The following is a 19,752-nucleotide window of genomic DNA, read 5'->3' on the forward strand; positions in this document are numbered from 1 at the left end:
ATAATGAAACTGTAAGTCTTCAATTTCGCATAGTGTAATATTGTACTATTGGTTTTAATTTTTATTTTAATTATGCATTTGATTTCTAATTTTGAGCCATTTATTGCAATACCTGATTATTGTCAATTGTTGTTACTAAATAATGTATTTAATTCGTAAATTTTAAGCCATCTCTTAGTATAACTATTTACTGCTTCTAAAATAACATGTTTAACAGCTATTTTATATATATATATATATATATATATATATATATATATATTTCTTCCTATAACCATTAGATATAAATATAGAGACATGCCTTGAGGCTTTATGAAACGACCCATTCTTTCATTAAGGTGCATTCTTGTACATAATTCATGTGAATTGTAACCTTGACCACAATTTTGTATTATAATTTTACTATTGTTTATTGCTTATAAAATACGTATTTTGATACCAACTATAACCCTAATATACCTCAGGGTGAAATAGGGTTTATTAAATTGGATAATAAAAAAAAAAACATACAGAACTAATGATTTGCCTTAAATGTGCATTAAAATACGTAATTTCTAATAGATAAACTCGCGCTCTTAAACCACGGACTTGTTTGCACTTTTTCTCCCACATACATACTGTTATACAATTAGTGTTGTCAGATTAAAAAAAAAAAATTCGGATCATAACGAAAAAAATTACATACAACAAGTAGAGATTCGTGAGATTTTTTTTTTTTTTCGTGAAAACGTTGCATTTTTATGGAATTACCCTATTATTGAATATGAACCTCAGAAAATGTAAAATATTTTCCTCTTTTTAAAAATAAAGGGTGATTCAAAAGTTACATTACAATTTGTTGAGAACATATACGAAAATTAACGAACTTCATTTAAATATTTCAGATGCCCAGGAAGCCAGATTTAGCTTGAACCTAGCCAGTCTCCATAATAATACTGTTATCCTAAATTATTTGTTATAAACTTTTTGAAATATAATTTTAAATAAATATAACTGCAGGAAACAAGCTAAGAATGTAAATTATGCAAATAATATAAACACCAGAAACTATTTCTATATTACTAGCTGTACCCGTGAGCTCCGCTGCACTTATTAGAAATAAATATAAAGTAATTACATAATTAAAACAGAACATTGGGTCCAAGGAACATTCGTGTGTGATAGAAGAATAAATCGTTTAATATGCTACTTAATTAAAATTCTATTTAAATAATTAATATGCTATCATTTTGGTCCAGAGACCACTCATTTGGTGCAAAGATAATTCGTTTAACATTTTTCTAAATTAGTCTTGAATGCATCCTTAAATAAATCACTCCAAATTAATAGAGTTGATTGTGTACGAAGATCATTTTTATGTTAACCTTACTGCACATCTTTTTTTTTATTTTGTTAAGTTTATTTTATTCACGCCTTAACATCTGTGGTCATGTCGCGTGTTTAGAATGTGTGGGTATATCAGCAGGCCGTTTTTACTCTTGAGTTCCTGTTTCTATTGTGTGTTGGGATGGCTTGTGTTCATGTAACTGATTATAGACTTTGATTAATGTTTTTGGTATTGGTAATTGAGGCGGTGATGAATAATGGCATGTATCTTTCCAATCCGGCATTTGCCTTTATGACTAAGGGAAATCATGAAAAACCTCAGTCAGATTGGTCGGCCATTGGGTTTGAACCCGGGACCCCCGAATGCGTGTCTCAAATGCTACCATCTGAGCCAACTCGCTCTGTTGTATATCATTGTTTATGCAAATAAAAAAGTTAGATACCCTACATAAATATTATTTTAAGAAACACAGGAAACGATTATGGATAAATTATGAGCGCAGGAACGCCATTTCATGACATCTTTCAAAATAACTCAGTTCCAGTGATCTCTATGGTAAAATGAGTGTATAAAATTAGAATATTTTATGTGGACCAAATAAAGTTGTAATAATCAAGTTACACAATATTTCGACAGAATATCAAGTTTTCTGTGCGTACAGATTTCTTTTCATCTTACCTCAGTCCTCATTTGTAGCATTACATCCATCTAGAGAAACTACAAATTTCAAATAGTGAAGGTTAATTAGCTTCTGAGATTACTTCATACAAACATACAAAAAATTCTCTGTATATTAATACTGATAAAAGTTAAGGCCACCTTAAATAGACAGAGTCATTTGTTTTGATTTCATTGTAGCCATTGTCGTCGTTCCTGCAATAACTCCTATGTTACATAACGATTTTCAGATGTTTGCTCTATTAAATAACTTAAATAGTGATGCAGCAAATAATACAATCTACTATATATAACTTAATTATATTTCTTTCTTTCGAAAATGTAAGAATTCACTATCTCCTATGCACTACTGCCATAGATTGAATTAATTTGTTTTTCTTCCTATTAAAAAATTTAATATTTTGCACATAGAAGTTACGGAACAACGACACTAAATCTGAGGCAGCAGTGGAAATGTATTGTATTGTTATTTTAAAACTCTTGTATATCCTTAAATATCAGTCCTATCAAATTTTTTCCCGGGATAAAACTTATCGGAAATCATTTTTAAAGAAACTTTTGTTCAATAACGTTTTTCACAAAAATCAATAATAAGCGAGATATTTCGGTTTATTTAATTCAGGCACGCTTATAAACCCCTTTTTACATAAAGTATTTTGAATGACATATAGCCTAAAATCTAAGTTACAACGAACTTAATTTATGTTCCAATTTTCATCGAAATCCGTTCAGCCATTATCGCGTGAAAAGGTAACAAACATCCAGACAGACAGACATACAAACAAAAATTCCAAAAAAGCGATTTTCGGTTTCAGGATGATTAATTACACAAGTTAACACCAATTATTTTTAGAATAGCGAAAATTACCAGAAAAATTTCGCTTACAGATTTATTATTAGTATAGATATAGATAATAAAGTATGAAGATGTAAAGTGTTAGGCCAAATATAAAGATCTATGGAAAAATGCAGAAACATACCTTTAACATAATACGTAACAAAACACGTCATTATCTATTAAGTATGTGCCAATTAGCGTAAACTCAGTGAACTTTAAATGCTGTAAATATTAAATGAAAAGAAACATATTTATAGCTAATTTATTGCAAAAAAATATTAATAAACATACTTAGAAAACCAACAAAGTGAATGTATGCATCTAGAAACTATACGTAGTTCAGAAGTATAGCAGGCATTCCGAATCTTCAACAAAACTGCAACATTTATGGGATCACAAAACAGCTGTTTTTACAATGAATTTGAAAATCAACGGAGTAACTTTATATCAGGCGAGACCCAACAATTTGGTTAGAATTCTGATACACCACAAACCACAAATAAGACTATAAGAATGTAGTTTATACAATATTTAATATCTAGACGAATTGTCAATGACTTTGTCATCATTAACTGTAAAAATTGCCAAAGACTGCAATCATTTCATTTTCATTTATTGTCTTGTTTTTATCGCCAACACGCATTTAGTTTATAATACATCAACAATTAACGTTTGGTACGATGGCGAACATAATTCCATCGACACACACTTATATTGTAACATTAATTTACATTGAAAATCGGCATTAGCACAAACACATTCTTTTGTGTCGTAGACCTCCTCTTGACAGTTAATTACAGTGTTACCGAACCAATGCTCAGGCTTTGTTTAAATGCATAATAATAATAATAATAATAATAATAATAATAATAATAATAATAATAATAATAATAATAATAATAATCAAATGAAAAAAATTGGGAAAATCCAGGAAGGGTGGCTGTTTTCCCGATCAAGTTGACGTAATAGGCCTATATCACGTGAATACGTCCGCACATTACATTACAATCATGAAAGACTGCTTTAATAAAACTGTGCCAATTTAACTTATCTAAATAAAATTAATAATATAATATAGGGGGCAATGTAGTGAATCGATTTAATATACGTATAGTAAGTGGATAAGTGTAGTAACGCCATCATTCTGATATTTATCGTATTAGTTCCTTTTACAATAAAAGTTAATTAAGTCGTGATCTATTTGCCATATTAACTGTAATAAGGTTAACAGCAAATTAATTAATTCAGTTCCATTAAATAATAATGAAGTCATATTTGAATACCTTTGGAAGTATTTGATGTTAATTGTGCGTAAATATAACTTTTAGGGGCTTCATCAACACGTTCGTAGCGTAATGACTGTGACAGCGATTGACCTAACAAAAAGTCCAAGGATCGAACCCTGGCGTATTCAAAGGCAAGTCATGTATTCCAAAATTTAATATGAGAGAGAGATAGAGAGAGAGAGAGAGAGAGAGAGCGCGGGGGGGGGGGCGTGCAATGGAGTGATGTAGGGTGGCAAAAAGAAGAGAGGGTGTCTGCTCCCGATTAAATTCATATTTTGAGGTATTGCCATCGTGAGTGACGTCATATGTTGCGTCATCGATCTCTTAGTGTTCTGGAAAAACAGCGACTGATTTTTAGATCTTACCAAAAGAAAAATATGAAATTTACGAAACCCTTTTGAAACGTTCATTCTGTAGACGCAATTTTTTGAAATCAAGAATCCAAAATAACTTAGAAATTACAAATTCTGTATATTAACCGCAGTTTATTCTAGTGTTACCATAATTATATTCTTCAGCTTTAATCGTGACAAAATAAAAGACAAATGCATACCATACTGCTGCAAATTTGTTCCTTATTTACGTAAACAACTTTACGGAAAACAAATGAAACAGCCATTGGATATAGTACATTTTAGCTACAGACTAGCATTCGATACGTACAAAAACATTCGATAGTTCCATCACTAGTATACCTTTCAAGAGGAGGAAGAGGGATCCCGTGGCTTGTCCCGAAGTTGTGTTATGTTATCCTTAGCAGGAAACACCTATGATGACGATGAGATCCAAGATGCAGTGGCTCACAACTATGGAGAAAAAAAAGATACATTACATTGAAGAATGAGGGACCACAACCCTTTACAATTAACAGGATGCCATATGCAAGGCATACCATAAGCCTAAACTAACCAAACCTACCTCTCACTGATTATCTACTTTATAAAAACTAGTTTGCTATAAAACACAAAATAATTTGTGTACGGCATAACGAAATCCTGAAAAAGAAGAAAAAAAAAATCAGCCCTAAACGTCTCCTCACTGATGCTAGACTTCACGTAAACTTGATATCTAATTTTGCACATACCGTAAATTTGTATAACTATACCATACCACACCATACCATACTTCCATTTCATAATGAAATAACGTAACATAAATCAGTTGTCAGTCATGAGGGGTGGCTACAATGGCCCTCCGCCAAAGAACATCCAAAATCTATTACACACTTGGGGGGGGGGGAAATTGTAATTTCGAAAATCACCTTTTTATCTGCAAAGGAGAATACAATAGTATCGCCACTTACAGCTGACAAAATCATCTGCACCTAACCTCTACAACTTCCACAGAGACACGCCAAGACGCACATCAAAATATAGAACTTCATCATTATTCATAGCGCCCTTATACGGAACCTACACACGGTCAATAAGATACTACTCAATGAAACAAATGACAGTCCGCGAAAGGACCAACGAGCACAGAATACATGTATGTCACAAACAATAGCCAATATTTTCAAAACGAGGGGTCATTGACCACCCATACCAGGCATTACTTTAAACAGTACGTCTTGTACTTTCATCTCACACAATCTTATTTAATACGATGATATACAGAGCATGTCCTCTACTTGTAAGTTAAAAATAGAGATGCAAATTTTCTTTCTGTTCGTAAAAATGAAAAATAAAAATATAAAATTTGAAATTTCTAAAAATCATTCAACAAATTTCATTAACAGTCTTAGTTTTCATTTAACACAAAATTTGTGATTTTGTGGTATGTAGGGTTACTCTAAGCGCAGATATGATTGTCTTTTAATACTGCATTTCTTATGTCTGTATCTGCACCATAAAGGTCAGAAGTGAAAATGTTGTATTTAAGAGGCTTCATACACTGATATGAAGCTATGTTAGGGAAACAGAGGGTCTACTTAAAATAATATGAGATAAGAGATTACCTGTAGCTCCTTCCCCTTTATTGGAGGCATTCAAATAATTCACAATTCACCAAAGAACAAATGTAGCAATTCACGAAGCAACTGTATATGTACTACAGGCCAATTACCTGTAAAAATTGAAGTATGTAACTCTAGAGTTGTAGCGCGAGGTATTTTATGACCCCATCCAAATTGATTTTCGTGCAGTGGAAAACATTATTACGGAATTTCACTTTACCCACCCCTTAACTTTTCCTGCATTTCTTGCCTTTAATTTGATGTCAGTAACAAGGGGATGGAAACCGAAAATCCTAAGAAAAGAGCTTATTTTTAAAGCCGTGTGTTGAAAAGTGCAGAAAATATCCCAGATCATCAGTCCTGTTGCTTTTCTAGAGAGTACCATACTGCGTGTCTGTAATTTCACCGAGTGATCTGCTATCGAGAAGTTGAGTTAATCATTAAGTTATAGTTTTCGGAAACGAGAAATGTTCAAGTTTCGCGCCGTCAATATTTCGTGAGAATTTTTCCAACACAGTTTCATTGTATCTACACTGAGATCATCTCTACCAATTAACATGACAGGAACCTGCTTATTAGAAATGTAGGGCTACTTTGATCAACTACCCTACTACCATGACAAATATGTTAAATCTTAGTTGGTAAAATTTCATAATGCAATATCTTTACTATCCGTATTTAATTCAGTACAATATGCTTTTGCTGCAAACCAATGTTAACCCAGATTGAATTTATACTACCATGAATTTAATTTGTATTTTTATTTCTGAAATGTGCGTTATGGTAAAAAAAATAAATAAGGGTTAATTGTGATATAATGTGATTTCACTATGAACTTCGTCCAGGCAATGAATTCCCGGTACCCTGGGCAGTAATATTCTCACCGTCTGCTCCAATAAATGTTATCCTTTCCTCTAGAAATAAAGCACTAATAAAATGTGAAGAAGATTTAACCTTCAGCATAAAAGTTTCCAGAAAATGTGAATGTAGCAATTGTATTTTAAGAAACAAATTTAACCCCATCTTTTGTTGCTTTCAAATAGCTTATCGACTAGTTTCCTGTAATTCTTTGACCTTTATTTTCTTCTCGATATAAATGAGTATTTCTAGCAGTCTCCAAGACAGTTTGAAAAGTTTTATTTTGTTTTAACGTGATAAATTCTTCGTTTACATTTATGCTAAATGACTTAAGACCGACTTCACCATGTTGCTAAAGCCTCTGTAACTAAAGGCGATTTAACTTAAAGAGGGGAGTTAAAGACAATTAAGTTTTTATGTGCAATTCACAACTGTAATCGAGGCTTAAAATAAAGTCAATTAGCTAAATCTACTTTAAGTTTTCACAGTCTTCTTGTTTCATACTAAAATACATTATTCAGAAGGCCGTGGTGCCTGTTTAGAAACTCTCTTTATTTATAATACAATTTTACGAAGTGATTTATTTTGCAACTAAATCAAACCTAAAAGAAATGTTACATTTTAAATTGAAGTATGTTATTTATATATTTGTATCACCAATCCATCTTAAATTATAGTTTACCTGTGAAATAGAGGAGATTAGCAAGTTTCAAATTATGTAGTCCCTATGTGTTATCATGGAGGTAAAGAAAAGAATACGAAGTTCAAACTTCTCTGAAGCAGAAAAACATATATTACTCGAAGTCATTTCCAAATATATTAAAATAATACAGGATAAGAAGACAGATGGCCAAACAGTTGAAGAAAAAAGGAAGGGATGGCTGCAAATTGAGAGAGATTTCAATGCAAGAAACCTTGTAGCCAGACCATGGGCAATATTGAAAACAAAATGGGAGAACATGAAAACAGAAGCAAGGCGACAATATGCCGCGTCAAAAGTAGAGAGGCTGAAAACAGGCGGAGCCCCATATAAGAGTCCAGTTGAAAACGAATTGGTGGAAAAAGTAAAAACTTTGATTGGTGCTACTCTGGATGGCTTGCAGTCACCCTATGATTGTGATGCCGATTATGCAATAGAGATTGCAGCAGTGGAAAATAGTGTCCCTTCACTCGTCAACAATCCTGCTGAAGAGCCATCGTCTGCTAGTTCCACATCATGTAGCTTCCCTCCTAAAGGTCAGAATTTTGATTTGATTTTTGACAGTGGTCTTGAAAATGTAGAAGTAGCATTAGAGCCGGGTGAACAAAACTGGACTCAATGGACTTCAACACAGCTTGGTCAGCCTATCTCAGAATCTCCGAAATTTCCTGTGTCAGAAGAACCCACCTCTAGTGTAACCTCGGTGTCTCAGGCGGTAACTAATACTGCAACTACCGAAGAAACTCCTGCAAAGAACAGCACCCAGATTAGCAGACGGCGCCCACATTTGCGGAAGCCAGAGAAATCAAACAGACTTCTGGCAGCTAAACTGGAACTTTTAGAACTTACCATGAGACACGCAAATGAAAAAGCAGCTATGAGAGAAGAACTGTTTAAGGAGCAAATGAAACAAGAAAAGCTAAAAACTAGAATTTTGTTACTGCAGTTGAGGAAAGCAAAGAAACATTTATAATAGAGTTCATATGAAGTGTGATTTTTTTTCAAACCATTTTCATAATGTCGACAAAAATTCTCGATTTCAATATTTCTACTTCATGTTTTTGTAACAGAATTCATATGTGTGAACAAGTCAGATTAATATAAATTCACTTTGGTCAGTAAATGTCGTGAACCACTTTTGGGAAAGCAACTGCCTGTATATAGGCAGTGATTGTTAAGCTATTGTCCACATGTTGCATGCATACAGGAGGTGTTTACCTGAATGTGACGTCACCACATCCTACTGCTCTTGTTAGATAGTACCGTAAGTAACGTCATTAATTTCAGAGTGTTATTTCCTAAGATACTTTAAACATAAAAGTGTAATTCAGTCTTCCTCGTTTTTGCTTCCTTTCCGAAATAAAAATAGCCTAATTAGTAGTGTGTTTTGGGAAAGCGATTGATTTAATTCCCAATATTCTCAATAAATTTAAGAGATCAATGTCTTATGCTAATGGATAACTGAAAGAATTTTAGTTTTGTCCTTTAAATATGTAGAAATTTTATCTAAACAACTGTAACATTTTAAAATTCTTTTTTAGAACGAAATGTTACATTTTTTTTTTTTCGTTGTTGGTAACTCTATACATCTATTAGATGTTTTATAGTTGTGCTAACAGATGGAGTTACTTGTCAACAATGTGACGCTGAAACGTGTGTTCAGGTTACTGCCCAGCGACAGTCCTGATATATAAAAGTTACATTTGTACCAATCAAATGTCTGCACATCTAAAGGGCAAATCTAAAATACTTTCAATCATTCATTATCATAATACACTGATTACTTAAATTACCCGATCGTATTGGGAATTAAATCAATTTTATTGCTTTCCCAAAACATGCTATGGAATGTTTCGTATAGAAAAATGTTTTTTCTCTCGAAAAGGAAACAAAAACGAGCGAAATTGTATTCAGGGTATATGTACGTGAACGAGCACAAATATTATCAGAAAATGCACGCTCTAAATTTCTAAAATTTTATAAGGAAATGAATTCACAATTTTACAAAAATTACAAGGTACCACAACAAGACTTATTAGAACTTAAATATCTGATAAAAATATAAAAAAGATTACCAATAATATTTTTTAAAATTCACTTTTTACTTTAAATTAAATTTTCCAAAATTTGAAAATTTTCACATATATCATTTCACAACTCCACAACCATTAGAGATATAATTCAGAAATTTTGTACACTGATTTAATATGCATTAATGCTAAAGGTAGACCACAAAAATATCCATTTCTTTGAAAACAGAAAGATTAGGCCACAAAACATTATGCAAATTTTAATATATTCTATATATGACAAATAAAAAATTAATTGTATTAAAATAAACAACTCTACATGTCTGAGAGTAGTCTACTTTACAGAAATAAGTGTTTATTACATGCAGAAAAAATATTAAAGATGTCAGAGAGACCATAACAATGTTATGATTACCAAAAGATGTAACTGCAGAAATTTTTTTCTTTTTTTCATAATTTGATAAAACAGGTTTGAAAAATTTTATTAGTAACCTTTTTTATACTTTTATCAGATATTTAAGTTCTAATAAGTCTTGTTGTGGTACCTTGTAATTTTTGTCCAATTATGAGTTCATTCTCTTATAAAATTGTAGAAATTTATAGCCTGCAATTTCTGATAATATTTGTGATCGTTCACGTACATATACCCTTAAACTTCTTAATTTAAAATATCTCAGGAATTAACATTACTAATGGTTCATCGTGTATATAAAATAACATTTCCCTAAGATGTGAAAAGAATACACATGTAAACTAGTTAATTGCTGGAATTTACATTGTTAAACACATTTCATTACATTTCCTTCCGAAATGAAGATCTGTCATATAGAAACTTATGTTGTTAGCATCACTTGAGTAAACTTTTATCACATGGAGTCATTCCATTGTGACGGTTGTGACATTTTTACTAGAATCCATGGAAGAAAATATTTCCTAATAATAGGACTCAAGTTTGAATCTGTTCAAAATTCATTTTTACAATGTTTACAGAAGTATTACACATTATAATATAGTAAATACTATAGATTTTACAAAACTTTGTTTTTGTAACAGTTATGAGCGTATTATGACATTAATTTTCCACAGCAGTTTTTTAAGACAAGATTTCTGTAAAGTTTTGGTGGGATATGCAATATAAATTTCTTTCTAATACATTATTTACCAATACATAAAGGCCCATATAGATATGATGCCCTACCTAAATGTACTGAGCAATCTTTTTCTCAAGTGTGAGTGCTGGTTGTGGCAGCTCTGTCAAAGATGTGGCACTGTCGCATATTATGTCTGCAGACACTTAATTTATTAAATAAAATGTAGTATGTGTACACTAAAACTGGAACATTAGTAAGGCCCGTAACAGACTTGAAGAGTTTTCGCTAGCGAGAAAATTGAAAGATTGATGACATGGATTCAAATGGACGTCCACACACTGGAAGAGATTCTCGTTCGAGGCAAAAACCTCACGCGAGTTTCTCGCTGCAATCGGTATCTCAGCGAATTTTCTTGACACATTTATCAAAGATATTTGACATTTATACTCTTTATGACGATTGAATGTAGAAAAAGATATCACAGGTGGCGATGAATTGTATTGTTTTTATTTGAAAACGAGGAAAGATGGCTGATAATTGCAGTCAGAAACTTATCGAACTTGTACGATGTCACCTGTAGGCCTATTTATATTATACACGGGATGAAAACTATAAAAACACGAAACTTAAAGAAGAAATCTGGAGACAAAAATCGGATTATCTGAAAATAAATCAGGGTATAATTTATTTTGATGAGATTTAATGGTATTAATTAAACATTTGAAATAATGTATATATATGTCTTAACAGTTTACATAATTTTAATTACAACATAGCAAAGAATCCTCTATCATATCATGAATAGCAAAAAGCTGTGGTCCATTCAACCTGAAATAACGCCTAAACGCATTATCATTCAAATCGAAAGCAGTGTCCAAAAGTCGCCCATATTTTCGTAAGATACAATGTGATTTTCAGATATTTCTGGCTTTAATTTTAGGCGTACTTTTTCTTTTCATTAACAAAATATGTTCATGTAACTCCACTTATCATCTGAATACTCAGATTCAACATAGCGTTCGTACGTAATTTGTGAAGTGCGACAATATACTTACAAGTTATATATTTAAGTACGACAATATACGTAAATACATAACCTATAATATTTCCCCCAACGATTCATTGCTATAATCAGAAAAATGCTTTCTGCATGAAGGCAGTGCATAGATTATCATAGCGAGGTGTGATCTGTGATAGCGAGAACTCGCCAAGTGTGTGGAGGAAGGCTCTTCGCCTCTTTCTCGCAACACATTTCTCGCTGGCGAGAACTCTTGAAGTGTGTTACGGGCCTAAGATATGACAAAAGATGCTTAACTACACTCTTAAGTTCTAGTTGCTATGTCAATTTGACAAGAAATGCATTAGTATTACAGCAGCAATCGTCCTAACACTTCATAATATACTTCTTTTTCACTTCATTAACAACAGGACTGCATTCACTTATTGTAATAAGGATGTTTATCCTATGTTCCGTTTTATGTCAGGTATAGTTTTCATTTGATATGAACAAAAAGAGAATTATCAGGTTGCTCTTCTTGCACAGAAATATTTTAACTTTTGAAATAGAAAACACTTAGCCAATTATAATATAAGTTTTGTCCAGAAGTTTAGAAAGTAGTCCTTTGATTGGCTCGCAAAACGTTTTTCCGACAGAATGTAGTTTTCCTCGTTCTTAAATTGGAATTTGTACTCACACCAGAACAGCAATGTAGGCGGTAACAAATAACCTCTCCTCACAACAGAAAGGTCGAACTGAACTACTTGATTCTAAACTTGAGAGGATTCTAGTGCCACAGGTGGCTTACTGCAGTTCCTTCTCTCGCCACAGTTCTTTATGTTATGATGCCCTTATAGCATATTTTCCTTTGACTGTTGTCATAGTAATAAAACTACTTTAATTCCATTAATTAAAGGTGGCACTAACAGTCAACAAATTACTTACTTACTGGCTTTTAAGGAACCCGCAGGTTCATTGCCGCCCTCACATAAGCCCGCCATAGGTCCCTATCCTAAGCAAGATTAATCCACTCTCTATCATCATATCCCACTTCCCTCGAAACCATTTTAATATTATCTTCCCATCTACGTCTCGGCCTCCCCAAATATCTTTTTCCCTCCGGCCTCCCAACTAGATTCGCATACGTGCTACATGCCCTGCCCATCTCAAACGTCTGGATTTAATGTTCCTAATTGTGTCAGGTGAAGAATACAATGCGTGCAGTTCTGCGTTGTGTAACTTTCTCCATTCTCCTGTAACTTCATCCCTCTTAGCCCCAAATATTTTCCTAAGCACCTTATTCTCAAACATCCTTAACCTATGTTCCTCTCTCAAAGTGAGAGTCCAAGTTTCACAACCATAAAGAACAACCGCAAATATATCTTTTTTATAAATTCTAACTTTAAGATTTTTTGACAACAGACTGGATAATAAAACCTTTTCAACCGCATAATAACAGGCATTTCCCATGTTTATTCCGTGTTTAATTCCTCCCGAGTATCTTTATATTTGTTACTGTTGCTCCCAGGTATTTGAATTTTTCCTCCTCTTCAAAGGATAACTTTGGAATCTTTATATTTCCATTTCGTACAATATTCTCGTCACGAGATATAATCATATACTTTGTCTTTTCGAGATTTACTTCCAAACCTATTTCTTTACTTGCTTCCAGTAAAATTCCAGTATTTTCCATAATCGTTTGTGGATTTTCTCCTATCATATTCACGTCATCCACATAGACAAGCAGCTGATGTAATCTGCTCTATTTCAAACCCTCTCTGTTATCCTGGACTTTCCTAATGGCATACTCTAGAGCAAAGTTAAAAAGTAAAGGTGATGGTGCATGTCCTTGCTTTAGCCCACAGTGAATTGGAAACTCATCTGACAGAAACTGACCTATACGGACTCTGCTCTATGTTTCACTGAGACACATTTTAATTAAACGAACTAGTTTCTTGGGAACACCAAATTCAATAAGAATATCATATAAAACTTCTCTGTTAACCGAGTTATATGCCTCAACAATCAACAGGTTGATATTATAATAACAATAAAAAAAAATCGGATAAATAATTTTATTAAGACAATTTTTTATAGGTATGACCATAATTTAAACTTTAATTGTGAATTATATGCTGTAGAATACAGTACTTTAATTTATATTTTGCATAGATAATAATAAATTGGCATATTACTATCATATAGTAATGGAATGAAAATTTGGATGTAACAAACTAAAAGATAAACAAAGCCTATAGAAAACAGCAAATGTCTGTTTTCAGCACTAAACATGGTATTGGCTTGAAAACTATAAACACGGACTGAATAGTAAAAGAATGCTGACTTAGAACATGCAAAACATATTCAATTTTTTTTTTTGCAGTCCAACAGAGTTTATGACATTTATTTGCAAATTGATTTTTAACAAATTTAAGTGATAATGAAAATAAATTTTTGTAATGAACAATGTTAGCAAATAAATGAAATACTGCTTTCCTTTTTAATTTGTTTTGATTAATCTAATCAATAGACAATCCAATTACCACCATGTCATATAATGTTATTCATTCTTCTCCACATGTCCACACCTGAGGAATAACGGCTAGCGCGTCTGGCCGCGAAACCAGGTGGCCCAGGTTCGATTCCCGGTCTGGGTAAGTTACCTGGTTGAGGTCTGTTCCAGGGTTTTCCCTCATCCTGATATGAGCAAATGCTGGGTAACGGTGCTGGATCCTGGACTCGTTTCATCAGCAGTATCACCTTCATTTCATTCAGACGCTAAATAACCTAAGATGTTGATAAAGCGTCGTAAAATAACCTACTGAAAAAATTCTTCTCCGCATGGAAATCACGCACCCATTTAAATACTGAGTGAAATATCACTTTAATGAGTCTGAAAACATCTCTGACACAACAAAGATGTGTGGCTGGAGTAACTTATCTGTTGGAAAAATACAATACAAACAGGTTGCAGCAAGCATACGCTGGATAGTATTATATTTTTCATTATCTAGAAAATTCTCTTCCATTTTCCACAGAGTTCCTCGCTCCTAACCTGAAAATCTATCCCAAACAGCGACAGAAATACGTCCACTACATTATCGGGATGCTACATATGCTGGAACCTTGTGGACCCTAACAGGCTCTGTATGTGACTCGATTACAAATGTTTCCAATGTTTTTTGAGAGGATTAATTCGAAATCTGTGAATTTTCCAATTAAAATACTGGTGCAACGTGAACATAACAAACGTTCTCTTCGTTGCTGAAATTAAACTCAATTTGAAACAGTATTCATAAAATTCGCAATCGAATTGTCGGCATAACAGTATTATTTCTTCAAAAACCTTGCTAACGAGCAAAATGGTATTAGACTTTCTTGTTCGTTATATTTTAAGGAATCACATCCTACAATTAATGTACTACGGAACTACATGTTGGAATCCCTATAGATTATATCAGGTAAATTCAGTAGAAAGAATCCAGTATAGGGCAGCGAAATTTGTTAAAGGTAAAAGAGAAGATGGAAACGATACGATAAAAGAAATTAAATAGGAAACTTTGGAAAACAGACGTAGGAAAACTAGAATAACATCATTGTATAGAGCACATATAGGTCAGAAAGCATGGGTAGACAGAACGGCTCAGTTACAAAAGCCAACGTACTATGGTAGGAACGATCATGATTTTAAAATCTAATGTAGGAAACAGAAAACGGATGTAGGTAAATTCTCATTTTTAAATAGAACTATAAATGATTGGAATGGCCTACCTGCAGCGGTCTTTGAGGGCTGTCCTTAAAAAGTTGTGTATAAAGTGCAAATTAAAATTAAGGTGACATTTAACATTTAATTTTTTAAGGTGACATGTATTTATTTAGCCTGACGAGTTACTCTCTTGGTTTGAATTGTAAATTATTTAAAAATAGCGTGTAAGAGGGCCTTAGACTAGAAATGTTTAGTTTAAATGTAGTTGTTTATAAGAATGAATAAGGGCGTAATTATCTGTCTTATTTGAATTGTTGTATCAGTGAAGCGAGGTGAGTCAGTGAAGTTATGGTTTTACAGTGCACTGAATAGTTCCGATCAGTGATAATTTATAGCATGAATGAAATGTGTTCTATAGTGTCAGTGAAATGCGTCCTAAAGTGTCAGTGAAATGCGTCATAGTGCCACTACAGGGAGTGAGATGAGAGTAAAGTGAAAGACTATTGAAACTTATGTAGGGCCTATACATATGTAATTATTGTGTTAAATTGTATTGTGTATTCTTATTGTATTGTAATTTTATTGTGTATTGTTTAAACTGTGTATACCACTGCCACCAGGTGCTTGCCCACTTGCAGTATAAATAAATACATACATACTACCTTACCATCCACCCTTTACGTTTTTGTACACAACCAAAGAAATCCTTTACACAATTTCCTTTTCCTGCTCCTCCAAGTCCAAAATTCCATTTGCCAACAATACTGAAATCGGAATCAGTTTTTATACTTTTCACGGTGAGTGTAATTGAAGGGCCCAGAGCAATAGCGGGCCAAGCGCCGTTTATTAAAAACGGAAAAGCAAGGGTTAAAGTTAAGTGATGCCATATTTTAATGTAGATTGACATATCATTTAGTTTTAACGTGCATACTTTTTATTAATTGCTATATGTTTCATTAAATTATGGTTCTTAATTAAATTTTAACCCTTGTTTCCTACTTTTTTACAATAGAGCTCTTGGCAATTATGGTTGTGAAACCCTCAACTGGTTTTACAGGATTCATATAATTTACTGCGGGATGCATGAAACAAATAATTATGTTAAAATATTGTACATATGTGACAAGGCAAAAAATAGTTGATGTCCTAAAGATCCGAACCTTGCTGGTCAGATTCATTTTGCCTGCTTATGACCTTTGCTAAACATATACGATTCCTACAGAATTTTCTATTTTATTTCCCCCTGACAATTTTCATAGTTTCCTGACCAGAAATTTTATTTAAACTGTGCAGTATTATTACAAGTTTTCGGTCTTCTCTCTCGAAGCCGACCTTACCGAACGTTTAAAGGAGAACCAAGAAAGTAAATTTTATCAATACTACCAAGGAAAAACTTATTAGACATTTTAGATCACCAAACATTTACTTCTCTAACTATGCAATTTTTTCAGAAACTACAAAAAAAAAATATGCATTCGTTTGAAACTCCAGTCCACTGTCTTGTGTTGTTCTTCTATGAATTTACAATTTCATTCTTTTTATTTCAAGATTGTTCGATAAATTTCTCTCCGAGATACATTCTCCGCTTTCACTGCTTTTGAATCTTCATGTCCAAATGTGTGAAGCAATGGTAACGTAAGGACGGATAAAATGAGAAACATTTCCCACAGATATCGCATTTAAAAGGTTTCTCTCCTGTGTGTGTGCGTAAGTGATCTCTGAGACATCCAGAATATCTGAACGGCCTCAAACAGTACTCGCATTTGAATGGCATCTCGCCGGTATGAGTGCGTAAATGCACCGCAAGAGAACTTGCAGCTGAATAACGTTTTCCGCACAAAGCGCACTTAAATGGCTTCTCGCCCGTGTGTGTACGCGTATGAATTTCAAGTTTTACAGAAGCAGAGAAATGTTTGCCACAAGTATCACACTCGTAGGATCGTACATTCTTCTGCGACTGCTTAGGTTGATTATTTTGGAAATTTCCCAATTTGGATTGATGATTTCGGAAATTTCCCAATGGTGAGAAACCTATACCGCATATCTTACATTTGAAAGGCTCTTCCCCTGGATGAGATTGTATATGATCTTCTAGAAATAGTGATGTTGAGAAACATTCCCCACAAACACTGCATCTGAATGTTTTAAATCGATGTGTACGGCGCCGATGCATTTTAAGACTGTGGAAGGTCTGCAACATCTCGCCACAAATAACACACGTAAATAAATCTTCATGTGCTTGACAGCTGTAGTCAGACTGCAATTGGGCGTCAGTCCGAGGATCGAGTGTGATTCCAAAAGCATCATTTTCTGAGGAGGGACAGTTTTCAGGACTTGCGACTGTCTTCAGAGTTTCAATCAGGTCAGTATTCAAAACGCTGCAATCGAAATATGGCATTAATGTCGAGATAGCAAATATATTCAACATCGATGTGAAGGTGTACAACATGCGATTTTCAGGTGAAGATCCATTAAGTCTGCAGTACTCGTGTGGGGACATCTTTAACCAGCGTGATTCTTTTCATTGTTGTATTTCCTAAAAAGTGTTTGCAATGGTGGAGATTTAGGTACCTTCAAAACCAAACTCTCATAATAACATTCTTTAGCTTCAGTCCTGAAATTTCTCGCATAACTTGTGTAGCCAAGGTTATTTTCTTGTGGGTGACAATAATTGAATCGTTAGGCCGAATAACGGGCTATGTTACAATCTTCTAACAATGCAGGAGGAACGAAAATGTTACATCGGAATTCTGATCAAAATTTATTATCGGATGGGCAACATAGATCGTCAATTGTCAATTATCAATTAATTAATTAATTACACACAATGAAAATGTTTCGGGCTCAAAATTTTTCTTAGCTGAATTCAAAAATCACCATAAAAATGACAGATTAGCTCTTGCTTTGGAGATAAAGTGACATTTCATTTTTTAAGAGTCAACATTTTCAGTTCAGGGGAAATTTGGGGGAAATTTTGTTTTGGGAGTTGTCACACCTGTCAAATAACAAGACACAAATGTTCTTCAGCTGTTTGTAAGTTATAAACATAGATATTGTTGCTGTAACTGTGAATTTCATATTGTTCCTGCTGTAATTAATGCAGAATTTCTGGTTTGGAAGTGTTTTTAAAGTGTAAAATTTGTAAAAATGCCATGAAAATTGTGAGTTTGAAGTAGAAAATGAAGACAGTGTGGAATAAGAAGAAGAACCCAACGCCTTCAACATCCCATGACCCTGATTTTGAGGAAAAAAGATGATAAACCGCACAGACTGAGTCAAGCAGAATTGAGTGATCTCATTAGAGACCTTGACCTGTCAAAGGAGAAGGCAAAAATTCTAGGGTCTAGACTACAGCAATGGAATCTTCTTGAACGTGATGTCAGGGTCTCACAGTACAGACAACGTCACAGGGATCTGCTTCCCTTTTTTTTAGAACAAAAACAATCTTGTTTCCTGCGACATTAATGGCTTGATGAAATGTTTGAATTTGAACCATGATCCAACTGAATGGAGGCTATTCATAGACTCCTCCAAGCTTAGTTTGAAAGCTGTATTATTTCACAATGGCAACCGTCTTCCTTCTATTCCTGTTGGTCATGAAGGAGACTTATGCAAATATGACAGCCCTCTTCGACTCAATCAAATATCATGAATACGAATGGAAAATCTGTGGTGATCTAAAAGTCATTGCTGTACTCTTAGGAATGCAACTGGGGTACACAAAATATTGCTGCTTTGTATGTATGTGGGACAGCAGGGATAGGAAATAATATTATATTCAAGTAGACTGCCATGTAAGAAATCATAACCCTAGCGAGAAAAATGTTGTTGCCGAGCCTCTTTTGGACCCAAAAGATGTTCTTCTTCCACCCCTGCATATTAAGCTGGGTTTGATAAAAAAATTTTGTCACAGGTATGAACCAAGAAGGACAGGCATTTAAGTACGTAAGAGAGAAATTTCCGAAATTAAGTGATGCCAAAGTCAAGGAAGGTATAGAATAACTCTTCTCGGGTTCTCAGCCAGGTGAGTTGTAGATTAGCTTCCAAGCTTTCGACGGCTAGCTCTGCCATCTTCTACATCAAACACCGGGAAAGCCTCAAGTCATTCAAAGAAGGTATTTTTGTCGGGCCACAAATTCGAGAACATGTAAAGGATCCTGCATTTGACCAAGTTTTGGAGGGGAAAGGAAGTTTGGGAAGCATTCATGGATTTTTAGGCAACAAAAGTGATGATAACTACACTCAGTTGGTGACAGTGCTCCTGCAAAAATACCATCAACTGAGATC

General features: G+C 33.7%; 2 protein-coding genes across 6 annotated transcripts in view; one reads left to right on the forward strand and one right to left on the reverse strand.

Annotated features, from left to right (window-relative positions):
- LOC138691991 (zinc finger protein OZF-like) overlaps positions 1-19,752 on the reverse strand; it is a 95,152-nt gene that overhangs the window by 38,768 nt on the left and 36,632 nt on the right. Inside the window, exons 1-2 of one of the 5 annotated variants that reach the window (XM_069814723.1) lie at positions 5,433-6,006; positions 4,825-4,935 (exon numbers count right to left, since the gene is read on the reverse strand). The gene's annotated coding sequence lies outside the window, so the exon portion shown is untranslated. Of the gene's footprint in view, positions 1-4,792; positions 4,936-5,047; positions 5,359-5,390; positions 6,007-19,752 lie in introns of those variants that run through there. The other 4 variants (XM_069814722.1, XM_069814724.1, XM_069814720.1 and 1 more) reach the window with 4 other exon arrangements.
- On the forward strand, positions 7,450-9,577 carry LOC138691994 (myb/SANT-like DNA-binding domain-containing protein 3). Its single transcript, XM_069814730.1, has one exon. The coding sequence runs from the start codon at positions 7,679-7,681 to the stop codon at positions 8,612-8,614; it is 936 nt and encodes a 311-aa protein (XP_069670831.1). The 5' UTR covers positions 7,450-7,678; the 3' UTR covers positions 8,615-9,577.

The sequence above is a fragment of the Periplaneta americana genome, chromosome 16 (genome assembly GCF_040183065.1).
Source record: "Periplaneta americana isolate PAMFEO1 chromosome 16, P.americana_PAMFEO1_priV1, whole genome shotgun sequence".
NCBI lineage: Eukaryota > Metazoa > Arthropoda > Insecta > Blattodea > Blattidae > Periplaneta > Periplaneta americana.

Excerpts from the sequence above, each read along its gene's own strand:
- LOC138691994 (XM_069814730.1), top strand. The coding sequence starts at position 7,679 with ATGGAGGTAAAGAAAAGAATACGAAGTTCAAACTTCTCTGAAGCAGAA.